This window comes from Mustela lutreola, chromosome 4, assembly GCF_030435805.1.
Source record: "Mustela lutreola isolate mMusLut2 chromosome 4, mMusLut2.pri, whole genome shotgun sequence".
Lineage (NCBI taxonomy): Eukaryota > Metazoa > Chordata > Mammalia > Carnivora > Mustelidae > Mustela > Mustela lutreola.
In genome coordinates, this window is record NC_081293.1 from 180,727,942 (window position 1) to 180,742,582 (window position 14,641).

Consider the following 14,641-nt stretch of genomic DNA (forward strand, 5'->3'; position numbering starts at 1 on the left):
GAATAGCTCAATTTACGAAAACAGCCTCCTTCTTTTCTGACAGGTTAAAAGTTTGTAACTCCCGTTTTTTTAAGTGAGACCTCGTTCATGTTCATTTGGACACAGAATGGATTCCAGAAAGCCTGGCGCCCCTGCTCTCAGGATAGGCGGTGGGAGCCAGCCAGACAGTGGATTTGTGGAAATACATACTCCCAGGAGCAGATGTGCAGTCTCTGAATTCCTCTTGCCTTTTGTGCAGGCCGAGGAGGACAAGCTTTTGGTGGGATTGCCGGGGACGAGGAGGGCAGGGAGGCCGATACCCGAGGGCAAGTTGCATTCACGTTGGTAAATCGGGTTACCACCGAGGGAGAGCGCAGTGCCTAGCTGATGTGGGTAGACAGAGCGGAGTGGTCTGGATGAACTTGCTCAGAAACCACGGTTCTCAGGTCGCTTCTGGGCTTCTCCATCTTTAGCTCAGGGTCTAGGGGCTCGAGGCGAGTTGGTTAATTTCCACTGGCTCCTCAGTCTCACCTGAAAAATGGGGTGCCCCTCTCATGGGACTGTTGTGAGAAATGAGCCAAAACATACCTGGAAGAGTCTAGAAACACGGCCTAACACACAGTAAGCGTGTTTGCTAGGATCACTATCTGGAGAGTTTTGAGATTTGAAACAAGGGAGGAAAAGAGCCCATTCTGGGATGGGGACAGTGTGCCACCTGTGTTTGATGAATTCCAAAGGCTAGTGAGAGCCTGAGGGGACCATGAAAATGGGCCCAGCAGACTGCACATAGCCAGGGTAGTAGTAACAGCCCTAACAGCTCCCAGGGTGCCCCCTGCAGTGGGTAATCTAAAAATCTCGGGCTTGTGAATGCCTCTCCTACAAAAGCAGGATGTACACAGGGACAAAAGATAACGAGTTTGCCAGGGTCTCTAGAACGGCAGGCCAGCTCCGAGTGGCCCCCGTAATGGGCACCCCACCCTAGACCGCAGTCCTGACGGCTTCAGTGCGTTTATTCACGCACGCTTCCTAAAGGTCACTGTCCCATCGCTGGTGATTTTCACCCTCTGGGAGCTTATAGTCAAAATAATGTCTACTGGAAGACGTATTTGCATCCTTTAAAAAAGGCAGTCCATCAGTCAGGAGCATTTAATAAGTGGCCTCTGTTTGCCACACATCTTACCAGATGCCTCAAGATGTTACACAGGCGAAGAGCATTTGCTTCTGCGTTCAGAACAAAGGAGGATCGGCCTCAGAGAGTGAGACCGCCAGGGGATCGCGGATCGCGGATCGCGGTGTGACAAATGGACTTTTGTAAACACGCCTAAAATCACGCACTGAATCCTGTTTCGTCAGAATTCAGTGCTGACAAATTTCCATCCTTACATTTTCCACGTCATAACAGACCTAAGGCTCAGCGGAAGGACACGACAACAACAGTGTCAATAATTCCTACCGTTTGGGGAAAGTATTGTTACCCACACATACTCGGAACACTCTGGGAGCACAGTGCGTCTTATTTCCCGTTTTTATAGGAAAAAAATATATTTGTTAGTCAAAAAATTAATTGAGCTGCATAGAAGCATATCATTATGCCCACATAATTAAACTGATGAATTATAATGCATGTTTCTGATGCTTCTTGTGAAAAAGAAAAGTATTCTAGGAATCATGCCTTTGAAAGAATTGTGATGAATCTAAATGACCAAGAAAGACCATGACCATGGGCTGCAACGGTGGAAAGGAAGGTTCTCGGCGATGATCGTCGTGGTGGGGGAAGAAGGCAGTCGGGGCTGTAAATCCCGCTGGGCAGAAATTAATGACACCCCCACCCCCGCCAAAATGTCGGATAACATAAAGACTGAATCTATAACCAATATGTGACATGACAGAACCCGAAACCAGCACAAGAAAAATTACCTACATCTTTCTTCCTCGCTGAGGACTCTGATTTCACTGATATTCCACCAGGGAATTGGGGGAAAAGAAGGGTTCTGTTTTGTCCTGTTTTCTTGGTGAGTGGCCTGGAGTCTTAAGAATTTTTGTATAATCTCGATAGCTCCACAGGAAAAAAAAAAAAAAAAAAAAAGTCCCTCAGCAACTAATGAACACCACTATTTGTTCTCTTGTAATTCTGATTTACAACAAGTCCGACATGACTGCGCTGATTTTGGTGTTTTACTAAAGGCAAAAAATAAAATTACTCTGAGGCCATTTGCATCGTTCTATACCATCCAGTCGATTAACCCTGGCATTATTACAACCCAAGATATGCTTTTCATTTTTGGGTGAGTAATGTAGCTCCCCCACCCCACCCCCCACAGCCCTCCACCCCTGCCATAGCCCCTCACTCCTTTTCTTGCTTCTTTGCTTTTCTCTTTTCTTCCTTAAAGACACACCCCTTTAAAGCACGGGGGTTATTATTTAGATTTTGGCTATCAGCACTGCTCAGGTGGAAATGCATTTATACATCATTAATGCAAGTGCCATCCTGTGGGGGGGTCGCGGGGGGGTCTCACATTCCCAGGCAAGTGCAGCCCGACAACCCCTGAAACACTGACAAGAAAGTCCTGCTGTGAGGTGCTTAAGGGACCACCAGCCCCTGCCTGAACATGAGGAGAAACCCAGGCCTTCTGTCTGGAGAGCTAAGGTCCCTCGCTCTGGTTGGAACGACGTCCTGATTTTTACACAAAGAATAAGTACCTTCTGGGGAGATGCCGTGAAAAGAGGCATGCTTTCAAATCACTTCGGTCTTGCAGCCCCCCCAGATCATCTCCACAGAGAGGAAAAGAGAACTTGGCAGATCTCAGCATATGAATAGCAAACAACAAATTAATAACTATGTACTTTAATCTTCAACATTCATAATTGCACAAAGTACCACCGATCACTTCAATAATACATGTCAGTTAATCCAATGAAGAAGCTAACAGAGTAGAACATTCGAAGCAGTAACTCGAGCGTGTAAAAAACTGTCTGCGAGTGGACACTTAACACACAAAGAGCAGAATCAGAAGAGGTCTTTGAGGAGCAGTGGTTTAAAATCCTTATCAACAGGCAAAGCGCTACAGAGAAACACACACAAATATATTCAACCTGCCAGATGTCGCAGCTAAATGCGCAGCGATTCTATGAGGTTTGGCTATGGTGACTTTCCATATACATATATACATACACACACACACAAAGTAGGTTCTAATACTCTAGGGTGTTTGGTGATCGGAATGCAGAGTCGGAACAAAGGAGGACTACCATTCCTGTCAAAATAGAATTGAATGGGGAATCGAAACTCCTGACTAGTCAACTTTAAAATGGCATAAACAGAACTTTGTTACACAGAGAGATTTTTTTCCCCCCTTGAAAATCTATATGTGTCATAAATGGCTGAAAATCTTGTCCATGCTAGGGGAAAGTTGAGTGTGGAAAAATTTGCATTTTTTAAAATCTGTGCCGTAAAGAAAATAAAAAGCCAGAGCATTCTGGCATTAGCAAAAGGCTGAACTAAGTTCTCAGGCAATAAATTTATGGGGCAACATGACAGGCTCCTCATTAAAGCTATGTGTACGTTGGCTGCATTTTATACAGGATTCTTGAATCTTGTGGAAAATTGGGCACGGCTTGACATCTGAACAATGTCCCTGGTTTGTTTGATTTCTAAAGCGTCAGAATATGTTGCACTTTGGAAATCAAGTAGAGAAGAATAAACACACTAAAACACAACTGGGCTGAATCTGAGAGTTATTTTTCCATATGTCTCTTTGAGATATTTATTACCTTTATTTCTCTTACAAACACAGCCCCCAACTCTAGAAATACAGAAATACTGTAGTACTTTTTCTTTTCTTTCTCTCTTTTCTTTCTTTCTTTCTTTCTTTCTCTTTTTCTTTCCTTCCTTCCGTCCTTCCTTCCCTTTTTTTTTTTTTTGGTGGCAAGAAAATGGTCCCGTTAAGGCAAATCTTACCGAGAGCAGGAACCACCTAAGGACAGGCAATTTTCAGTTGGCTTTTCAGAAGCCGGTTGCCATGACAAAGTGCACAATTTATTCCTCAGTCCCTTATCACAGCTAAAAATCACAGACCATAAAAATTAACAAGGCTCTTTCCCTTTGCCTGATGATTTCGGAGTCCCTCATCCTTACCTGAGGTCTTTTGTTCCTCCAATTAAATGGAATGAATGTCAGTCACCTAGCAATTCAATTAATGCTGATTCAAAATTCTGGCCCAAACCAGAATCTGTAATCACAACCTCCTAATCACAGCTCAGTCATGAGAATGAAAAGTAAGCAGGAAATTGCACTAATTACTCAATTAGACTAATACTGTATTTTAAAGCTAGGGCTTCAAGGGGCTGTCAGCCCTGACAAAGGACCATGGAGTTGTCCTCACCTTGTTTGCCTGAGGTCGCCCAACTGACGCTGCTGTTTTCAAGGGGCCATAATTTCTATCCATCCAAGAAGGACGGGCCTGAGCTGGGGAGTGGAAATGTACAACGAGGAGACCGACAGCCGATGAGGGGCAGGTCGGGGTGGGCAGTGGGGCTGCAGCAGTGGCCCTAACACAGGACCGTCCGGCAGACAGGGCGTCCTGGTGAGGAGCCCTCATGCCCTGTGTGAGGGCATCGTTACAGGGCTGGTCCAGGAAAACAGCCAGCGGGGAGGGACACTCAGGGAGTGTGAGGGTGGCTCTAACACACCCGAAAACCAAGCAATGCTCCAGGTGTCCCCCGTCGCCTCCCAACTCATAACAGACCAGTGGGCCCACGGCTAGGGGGTGCTGAGAGATGAGAAGCACCCACTCCCCCAACCTTCCACAGCCCCCAACCCCGAGATGGCTGCTACAAAATCCACCTGGAGAATCTTCATGAAACCAAGATCACTGAGTGAAAAAGAACTGCCTGGGAAGAACATACCAGATGGGACTGAAGAATTTACAAAACAATGCAAGATATGACCCAATACAAGCTGGGCCATTTTTTTTTTTTTTTTTTAAAGGACCTAAAACATTAGACTTTTTTTTTTCCTGCTCAGTTTCAGAAACTTAAATATTCTGTAAACAACAGGGAGGACGCTAGAGCCTGTCATGCCTCTGGTTTTTGTAAAACTCCTTCCGAGCTGAGTGCAGGCAAGTGCTGGCCCCGGGGCAGAGGGAAGAGGGCCTGTCACACGCAGGGGGGTCTTTCCTGTGCAGCAGTTTCTGAAAATGACCAACTTGGAACCCCTGGGCAGTTCCAAAAGGAGAAAAAGTATTTATTCGACTAAGACAGACAAAGTCTTTACTTCCAGGGCTTGCCTTGCAGGTGGCCGCTGTTGAGCGAGCGAGGGTTCGGGGGGCCGGTGGGGACCCCGGCAGGTAGGCTCTGACCGCTGCGGGTGCCTGGAACCTTGGAGTCTCTTCCAGAGGTGTTAGCTTGGCTCAGGCGGCCTGAGGGAGCGAGAAAGCAGAGGCAGAGCTGCAAGAATGACTCTGGGCACGATCTGCCAAGTACACTTTCACGTTAATGAAGTCTTAGCGTACAACCACTTTTAAGCTAATGAAGTCCTATTCAGGGTCTACTTTAGGCTAAAACCTACTCCTCCTCCTTGAGATCAGCCTGAAGGTGGGGAAGGGGCCAGAAGGAAAGGCAGCCCAGAGAGCTTTTGCTCCCCCCGCCTTCCTCTCTGTTATCCCCAACCAGCCTAGCCTGACCTTCATACTTGGTAGAAATGGATACAGGAGGGATTAGGGGAAAGAGAAGAGAAAGTAGTGTGCTCACGGGAAGGCTAGACGGGGTTTCAAGGTGCCCAGAAGCCACAGAGGGAAACAAAGCCCATCGGAGAGGAAATCCTTGTGCGTCAACTTAGCCCCTCCGCTCTGCTTGGAATACGTACGCTATCCGACTGATAAACCCTTTCTCTTTCTCTGTCTATATGCAATGTCTAATTCTTCCCACAACCTAGGATCACCACCCCTTGTCCCACCCCTCCCCGCACAGCACCCGCACACTCCCCATCCCCTACAAATATTTTAAGACTGAATATAAGAGAACAAACTTTTCGTACGAGGAGGTGATGTTCAAAGCTGCAAATCTCAAAGGTCTACGGAAAACATGATCTCTAAAGGTCCAAATATCTTACTAGGATTGTCTGCAGGACCCTGCTCCTCTTCCAGGTAATATTCTATCTTTTTTAAGTCTTCTGGGGTAAATCTCCATTTATTCTCAGCTGGCAGGGGTGGCACTTTGGGGCTCGATCGTTTCCGGGCAGAGCCAGGAGGAAGGGCCTGCTGGCAAGACGCTGGCAGGGAACCCGTAATCAGTCCTTCTGGGAATTTCTGAGCTAAGACTTTTAGACCTGGGTGTGAAAGAGCATCAGAAAAAGCAGTGTTAACGTGGTGAGGCGAGGGCCTGAGAAGGCAGCTGCACGTCTCCTCATCTTTGGTCTCCCAGTCTGAGCCAACGCAAGGACGGGACATCTTAAATGCTTCACCATGAAGCAGATTAGACCAGAAAATGTCCACGGTTAGGCGGGATTCTGAGAATTCCACCAGAAATCCTTTCGCTCCAGTCTTCAGCTTTAAGGTTTTTCTCCCAGAGTCCTATAGCAACAGCAGTATTTCAGGAATTAAAAACATGTGCTGACGGAGCTAAGAGAAGTTTCATAGAACTCCTGACCCCTTGCAGCCAGCGTGGTTCTCTCTCCTTCCAGAATTCGCAATTCTGAGCGTGCACAGGAAAAGGGTGATAGGGGAGGGGGTTGAAGGGTTGTGAGTCCAAATATCTTGTTTTCAATCCCAAACAGGGTACAGCCCACTCACCTCCGGAAAGCATGAAGAGGTTCTCGAAGCCCCGCTCACACATGGTGGTGGCTGCCTGGCTGGCCAGCCTCTCGTCATCGTCATACAGAATGATGACCTTGCCATGGGCATTTTTCTAAGAGTCACAGGAGTTAAGGTTCACCCACACTAGACTACCTAGAAACCCACAAGGAACAAGGAATGGTCTGGGGTCACCTTCCTGAGTTCAGAGAGCGTTGGACAACCCCACTCTTTATTCTGCACATCTGTACTCTCTGTTTGTTTTTTTTTTTTTTTCTTGTCATGGAAACCACATGAGCTGGTATTCTTCTTTTTTTTTTTTTTTTAAATAAACGAGTATCACCATGGTCCAAGACAGCACCAGCTCCACACCCCACACCCTTTAGCTCTTTTATCCTCACGGCCCTGAAAGGTATGACAAGCTCCATTCACAGGTGAGGAAATAGAAAACCTCTGTCCTATGGGTCCACTGCAGGCTTATTTATGCTAGTAAAAAAAAGGAGACCCACCTAAAAGCCCATTAGAGAGGAAGAGTTTAGTAAATCATAGTATAGTATATAGTAAGACGAGATAATGTGCTGCATCAAAAATGAAGTTTATAAAGAGCTTGGATTAGCCTGGAGAAATACACTGTACTATGAACTAAGGAAAAGTCAAAATACTAAATTATATCTCCAGTATGATTTCTCCTTTGTTAAAAGGAATACAGAGAAGACAACTAGAAATAAAATATGAAAAAAACATAATCAGAGTTGTTCAGTTGTACGATTATCAATCTTTTCTATATTTTTCAGTGCTTAAATTATTTTCTATTCGTGTCATTTTTATGAGCAAAAAAGTTAAGTAAAATTTTAAGAAAGAAAAAATTTAAGACAGAAAGAAAAAAAAATTTACCTCTGAAGTTTTAGTTGGGAAAGCTTTCTTGGGGGGAAAAAAGGTCTTAGGACTAACTCTCAACAGATCACAGACTTTAACCTAATGTTTTTTGGCCCACTGCGGGATAGCTTGGAAGCATCTGCCAGGCTGGTCAGGGTACTCAGCAACAGCTAAGAATCCAAATTCTGAAATATGCTAAGTAAGCTAATTAATATCAAAGGTCCTTTACAGAGTTTTTTTTTTCCCTACAAGCATGATTCATGATAAGTTTGACTCTTACAGTCCTCAAACCACCCAACTCCTTAAAATGCAACAAAGGATACATATTCAAGAATGTCATTTGAATAAGGGTTCATTGTTCTAGACAGAGTTGCAATTGGGTAACTGTAAGCTGCAAAGAGAAGAAAAAGCTCAGGCAGTTTGTAGCTCTCTGTACAACTTGGCCCCAAATTCCCAGCTGGTTTAAAGTTTAAAAGCTCAAAGAAACATACTTGCAAAATCCACCAGCCATAAACCTAAATACTTTTTTGAGAGAACAGAAACAGAGCACTATGAACACATTAGGAAGCTTCATGTCACCTTTGAGGATGTTTAGCACTGGGCCCCAGAGCCATCTGGGAACGTCACCAGCCTCTCTCAAGAGCATTATGGCAGAGCCCAATTCCAGATTCCCATAAGGGATCCCACTAACAGAAAATCTCTTTAACTGCTGCCCCTGGGGTGTGGCTCCGGCCTGCCAGGACTCTAGAACAGGCTCTGTTCTTGGAATGAGACGCTAGAACGCCTCCTCCCTCTCTTACCTCCAATAATGTGGCACTGCTGGTAAGAATCTCTGTCTCGCACATCTAGTAGCAGGAAGGGGCAGTCGGGGTAAGGTTTGTCTTTGGCGGTGGGCTCTGCTTTCTTCACTAGCCCTTTGTCTAGATCCAGTTCCCCAACACCACTGATGACGCTGCAAGTGAAAAGAAGGTTGGCAGAAACTAGTCAGGGGTGAGTGCCTTCAAGGTCAAATGCATTTCTTCAGAAAAGTCAGAAAGTGCTCAGTGTCTTTTCAAAGGGTACTTCAAAGAAAAAGGAAAATGGAAATGGTGTCTCAGTTCTGCCTCTGAATGCATGGCCGTATGGATTCCTATTCTAGCACCCTGGGCCCCGAGGAAGGCACCCAGGCGTCCACCCATACTCACCTTCAGAGAATGCATGTTAGGTCATTAGCATGGCTGAGGGGGCAGAAACCGTTGGGCACATGCCACCTCCAGCAACAAGGACAGCATTCAGAGAAAGAAAGAGGCCAACAGTTAATCTAATGGAATTGTGAGGAGTGTAAGAAATCAGAACAAAATGGGAAAGAGTAAGGTTGGTAGCACAAGAAAAAGGCAGGCTTTCTATGTACATTAGATGCACTAGAAATCAACATTGTGGGGCGCCTGGGTGGCTCAGACATTAAGCATCTGCCTTTGGCTCAGGTCATGACCTCAGGGTCCTGGGATCGAGCCCCGCACTGGGCTCCCTGCTCAGCGGGAAGCCTGCTTCTCCCTCTTTTACTCCCCCTGCTTGTGTTCCTTTTCTGTGTCAAATAAATAAATAAAATTAAAAAAAAAAAAACAAAAAACCCAATATCATTTTAATGTTTCTCATCTATTTATACAACGACTTATACGATAGGTATTTCGACCCTTAATGTCTTCAAAAGTTATCTGTACTTATTCCCAGTTTATAGGTGACAGTGTTGAGGCTGAAGAGGCTTTTAGATTTGGTGACATTCACATAACGAGACAGAGGAAACACTAGGATTAAATGAATGAGCTCGCCATTGACAGTTATGTTTCTAAGGTCTTAAACTGGTTGCCATATTAAAGATTACAGACAAAATGTGGTTAAAAAAAAAATATGAATCAAAGGCTTAAGAGGAGTGGGTGTTACGAACAAAATGGCAAGGAGTGAAATGCCTGTACTGAAGTAAGAGGACGCCCTTCCCAGGCAAATCTGACGCGTCCCCTGACGGCTCCTCTCCCCACACGGGAAAATCAAATTCTGCACTTAGACCTGTTTGTGTTGTAACGAGATGCCAGCAAGGGCCCGTTTTGTCGCACCAAAGAAGAAGAAAATCTATTCCTATGAAGCTGCACCCTCAGTGGAAGTCTTGTTGGTCCATGTTGCTAATTCCGATTTTAGAGTTCTTGCGTGAAATAGTTATAAAAAAAATAATAGCAGTACTGGGGCACCTGGGTGGCTCAGTCAGTTAAGAGTCTGCCTTCGGCTGCGTTCATGATCCCAGGGTCCTGGGATCAAGTCCCGCATGGGGCTCCCTGCTAAATGGGGATGTCTGCTTCTCCCTCCCCCTCTGCCCCTCTCCCTCCACTTGTGCTCTCTCAAATAAATTAAATCTTAAAAAAATAATAGTGGTACTGATGATAGCAATTCATTCTCTAGCAGACCTAGTTTCTCTGGCACAACTGTTTTGCTTGTAGAAGGGATGGTCGTGTGCTGAAAATGAGCACCAACCTATAATCAACACCTAATATCTGTGAGAAAGTGTTGCATCGTAGTCTATGCAGCAAGGAGGACCAGTCCCGTGCCGTTGGAGAACTGACGCCAGAGGCTGCTTTCACGCTCCTTTGCACCTGCGTAATATCAGAGCAGGGCGTATGGCACTCTATTTTTCTTCTGATTCCAGACAGGGTAATTATAAGCTGCGGCAGACAGTAAAGGGGGCGGGAGTGGGAATCAGAAGATAGTAGTTGTAAAGCTAAGTCCTAATAGCAAACCTGCATCCAGGAAGGCTGAGAAGGCTGGAATTAGGGAGTAGAAATGAATGCTCTCCTAGCAATATACTCTCATCCTCGCTAAGATGCTGTGAAAAGATTCAGGCGGTGGCATTTATACCAAGAGAAAATTAGAAGGGCTGCAGTGAAAATGCAGGACTTGACTACTGCCAGTCTGTTTCTACGGCGACTAAATCACTGAAACTGTTACCCAAATGAGTATGAAGTCAAATGCAGGGAAAACCCTGGACCCGAGGAGCGATAAGTGTACCTCTGCAGAGTCGAGCGGCTGGAGTCCCCTGCTCCCGTGCTGCTTAGGACCTGCATGGGGCTTGGCGACTGCTCCCCGAGGCTCCCCTTCCCGTTGGTCCTGGCACTGATTTCCCTGTCATCGGGCTCTGAAGTCGTCGAGGACTCATGGTCTAAGATTTGCAAAGGGATAAATAAGTGACGTTGACCTCCGGGTGTATTCACGAGTGCGGCAGCCCCCTTGAAATTAGGTCAAGACAGGGAAATTCCATCACGGTTTTAAAACTGTCCCGGAAGTTCTAACATCTAGGACCCCAGGAGTCCCTGAGACCTGTTCAGGGGCACCTGCGAGGTCTCTCCTACTGTGTTGATACTTGCATGAATGGTGCCAAAGTGATGGGGGCCAAACTGAGAGCACCTGAGCCACAATCAGGGCAGAGGCACCGAGTTTTATTAGTGACCGTCATATTTGTTCACCATCATGGATGCGCTCAGTTCATAAACAGGACAGTCACATTGGGAAAAAGTCCCCAAGGGAGCCATAATCATGATTCTATTAAATCTCATCTTTAAATATACACCTTTTGAATATTCCGTGGGATGAAATGGGGATCCGCATATAGCAACTCGGCTCCAAACCAAGACGCACCATGCTTGTCTCAAGGGAAAGTATTAGTGTGATTAGTGCTGCTTTTGCCCTGAACACCATTTTTACTTGGAAGGAAAACTGACAGAAAAATTATAGTTACTTAGACTCGTGCATGTGGCAGACATTTTCTCAAAAATGATCTAAGCGGATTGTCATTTCAAGGAAAACAACTGATGGTATCTGTTGTGATGATTCAATTTTGAAAAAAAAAAAAAAATCAGAATTTTGGAAATCCTGTTCGTGCCACCAGGAGCTTGACTGCCTCCCTGCACTTAATGATTTTTCTGATAAGATAGGTGGTGAGTTTAATAAATATATATATATATTTTGGATATTGTGTAATGAATGAAATTTGTCAATGTTTGGAAGATCTTCATAACTCGGTGAATCGATCTTTTCCAAATGACCAATGGATGATGTTATAAAATCATGCATGGGTAAGAAGATTAATTCAAAGTACACGACAGACCGATGGGTTTAATGGAACAGAGTATGAAACCCGCATTGATATGGTTTCAGGTTCCACATTACAGCTAACCTTTAAGAAGCTATGGGTTGTCAGGTTTTAGCATAGTACTGAAGATATGTATCCACAATTATCTGAAAGGGCTATTAAAAGATTCTCCCTTTTTCAACTACAGATCCATGTGAGGCTAGATCTTCTCCATGTACTTCAACCCAAACAGCATATTGCAATGGACTGAATGCAGAAGCCATGAGAATCAGCTGTCTACTATTCAATCAGACATCGAGATTTAAAAAAAAATGTAAAACGATATTATGCTCAGTAAACTTTTTTTTCGTTTTGGAAATACAACTATTTTGCATAAAAATGTTATTTATGTTTGCAGTGGGTTCAGTATCACTATTTGTAAATGAAATAGTAAATAAATATTTTTAAGTTCTCAGTTAAAATTTTTAATATCCTAAATATTAGCTGATATAATGTCCATAAATCAAAATTCTTTGAGGTCCTCAATTTCAGAGTGCGGAGGGAGACGATACCAAAAAGTTTGAGAATTCGCTATTCTAACTGGTATAGTGAGAGAAGAAATAGAACTCAGAGGCCTAGTTATTGAAGAGAATATTAACATTCACTTTGCATATGATATATATATACCAAGAAACTTCAGAAGAATCCTATGAGCATAAGGGAAATAAGTATGTGGTTAAATTAAAAAAAAAAGAAATACTAAAAAACTACTTTTTAAAAATATACCAATTAGAAAGGAATATGATCAGCATCTCGTTTACAGTAACAACTGCAAATATAAGATATCCTCTCCTCGAAGATAAGCCTATTAAGACATGTAAAGGACCTGTAAAAACTTACAACCTTTATAGGTCTTCTATAAATTTTACTTAAGAGACATTAAAGACAATCTGAATGAAGACAGTGATGTACCTTCACATTCCTGACTGGCTGACTAAAAGTGAAATGGTATTAATTCTTTCCAAACTTAATTTTTAGACATAAAACAATCCCAATGGGATTTCTGAAAAGCTTAAAGGGATTTTAAAGATGAGAAAAAAATATTTATATATATAAAATATTATACACGTGTAATATAAAATATATGTAAATATTTTATATTTATATCATATATACACACACAGACACACATTCATACATATGGGTAATTTAGAGACTATACCTTAGCAAATAGTAACATATATTGCAAAGATAAATGACCAAAAGAATGCTGAACCACAAACCAGAACAATGGAGTATGAGAACACAGAAATAAAACCCAGAATATACATAAAAAGAGAATATATATGTTAAAGGTAACATCACAAATCAGTGGGTAAAGGGAGAACGACTGAGTAGATGATAGTGGGATATTGTGCCTACTATCTAGAAAAATCAAATTAGAAAACCCCCTCGCATCATATACCAAAATATTAACAAATAGATTGATGTCGGAAACCAAACAAACAACAAAGCTAACAGAAGAAAGTATAGGTGAATCATTTATCTTGTTTTGGACTTTATGAGCCTCAGGCAATAAAAGAGAACACAACATGAAAGGCTAATAGATTTAATCTTGTAAAAATGCAACAAACCTCGTGTATGTCAAAAACCAACATGAAAATTAAAAGGTGAGTAACAAATTAGGAAAAATATCTATGACCCAGATGCATGAGAAAAGGTTAATATACTTAATTTACAAAGTGTTTTTTAATTACCTAGTGCTTTAATTGAAAAAAGCTCCTGTGCACAAGGTAAAAATGCAAACAAGATAAAACTATTAATAGGGACAGGGAAGTCCCTTCCCACTGCAGACCCATAGGCCCTCAGGCTCCTCTCCCAAGGGAACTGCATTCAGAGATTTCTGTCTCCTTCCAGAAAAAAAATAACCATGGACTTTAGCATCTGTTTTATTTCTTCTCCTTTTTACATATCAGGAGCATGCCATTCATACTGCTCTACACTTTGGTTTTTTGTTTTGTTGCTGTTTTATTTTTACTTAACGATACAGCTTGAAAACTGTTCCAAATCATTAAGTAAAGCCTTTTCTCATTCATTTTCAAGGCTGTACTGCTTTCCAATATTTCAAGATATCCTAATATACAGAGCTTTTACAAATCAGTAAAAGATGGACATACCACAAGAGGAAAAAAATGGGGAAGGACATATAATGTTCTCAGAAGAAACAGGTATGACCAACAAATATATATGTACCACAAAGGTCTATTTCATGATCAGAGAGATTCAAAGGAAAATTATTAGATACCACTTTTCATCTACCAAATTGGCAAACGTTTGCAAAAATGATAATTATCCCGCAATGCCAAGGATGAAGAGAAACAGGTCTTCTCCTTTATTTGTTGGGAATGCGAATAGGAAGAACCATTCTGGAGATAATGTGGAATCCAGCATCTTAAAATGGTTCTATCATTTGACCATCTGCAGCAATTTATCTTCAGGGAATAGTCAGAAGCACACGGACGTTTATGTATTTACATTACAGCATTGTTTTATAAAAGTGAGAAATTAGAAAAACTGTAATGTCCAATAGGAGAATAATTAAATAAATTATGGTATATTCACAGGACAGGCATTATATGACAACATAACCTTCATAATTCAGGTTTTGAAGCCCATTTAATGACATAGGATAGTATGCATGATAAAATGTTAATTTGAAACAGCACAATTCACAAGCATGCCCAAAGAGAAGGGATTTGGCTGGGCAGTTAGATACGGGTAAAATAGAGCAAAATGTTAGCAGGGATTATTTAATTTTCTTTATATAGGGTTTTTTTTTTTTTTTTTTTTGCCGTTTTCTAATTTTCTAGAAATACACTTTTTAAGTCAGGAAAAAAAACAATAA

The 14,641-nt window shown here is 42.7% G+C and overlaps 1 protein-coding gene across 1 annotated transcript in view; it reads right to left on the reverse strand.

The window, feature by feature from the left end:
• Positions 1–2,808: 2,808 nt before the first annotated feature.
• The window catches only part of CEP41 (centrosomal protein 41), a 47,900-nt gene continuing 36,067 nt past the window's right edge, over positions 2,809–14,641 (reverse strand). The window contains exons 6-11 of the mRNA XM_059171870.1: positions 10,677–10,827; positions 8,444–8,595; positions 7,967–8,034; positions 6,768–6,882; positions 6,089–6,304; positions 2,809–5,396 (exon numbers count right to left, since the gene is read on the reverse strand). Coding sequence (XP_059027853.1) covers positions 5,248–5,396; positions 6,089–6,304; positions 6,768–6,882; positions 7,967–8,034; positions 8,444–8,595; positions 10,677–10,827 — 851 coding nt within the window. The 3' untranslated portion in view covers positions 2,809–5,247. The remainder of the gene's footprint in view (positions 5,397–6,088; positions 6,305–6,767; positions 6,883–7,966; positions 8,035–8,443; positions 8,596–10,676; positions 10,828–14,641) is intronic.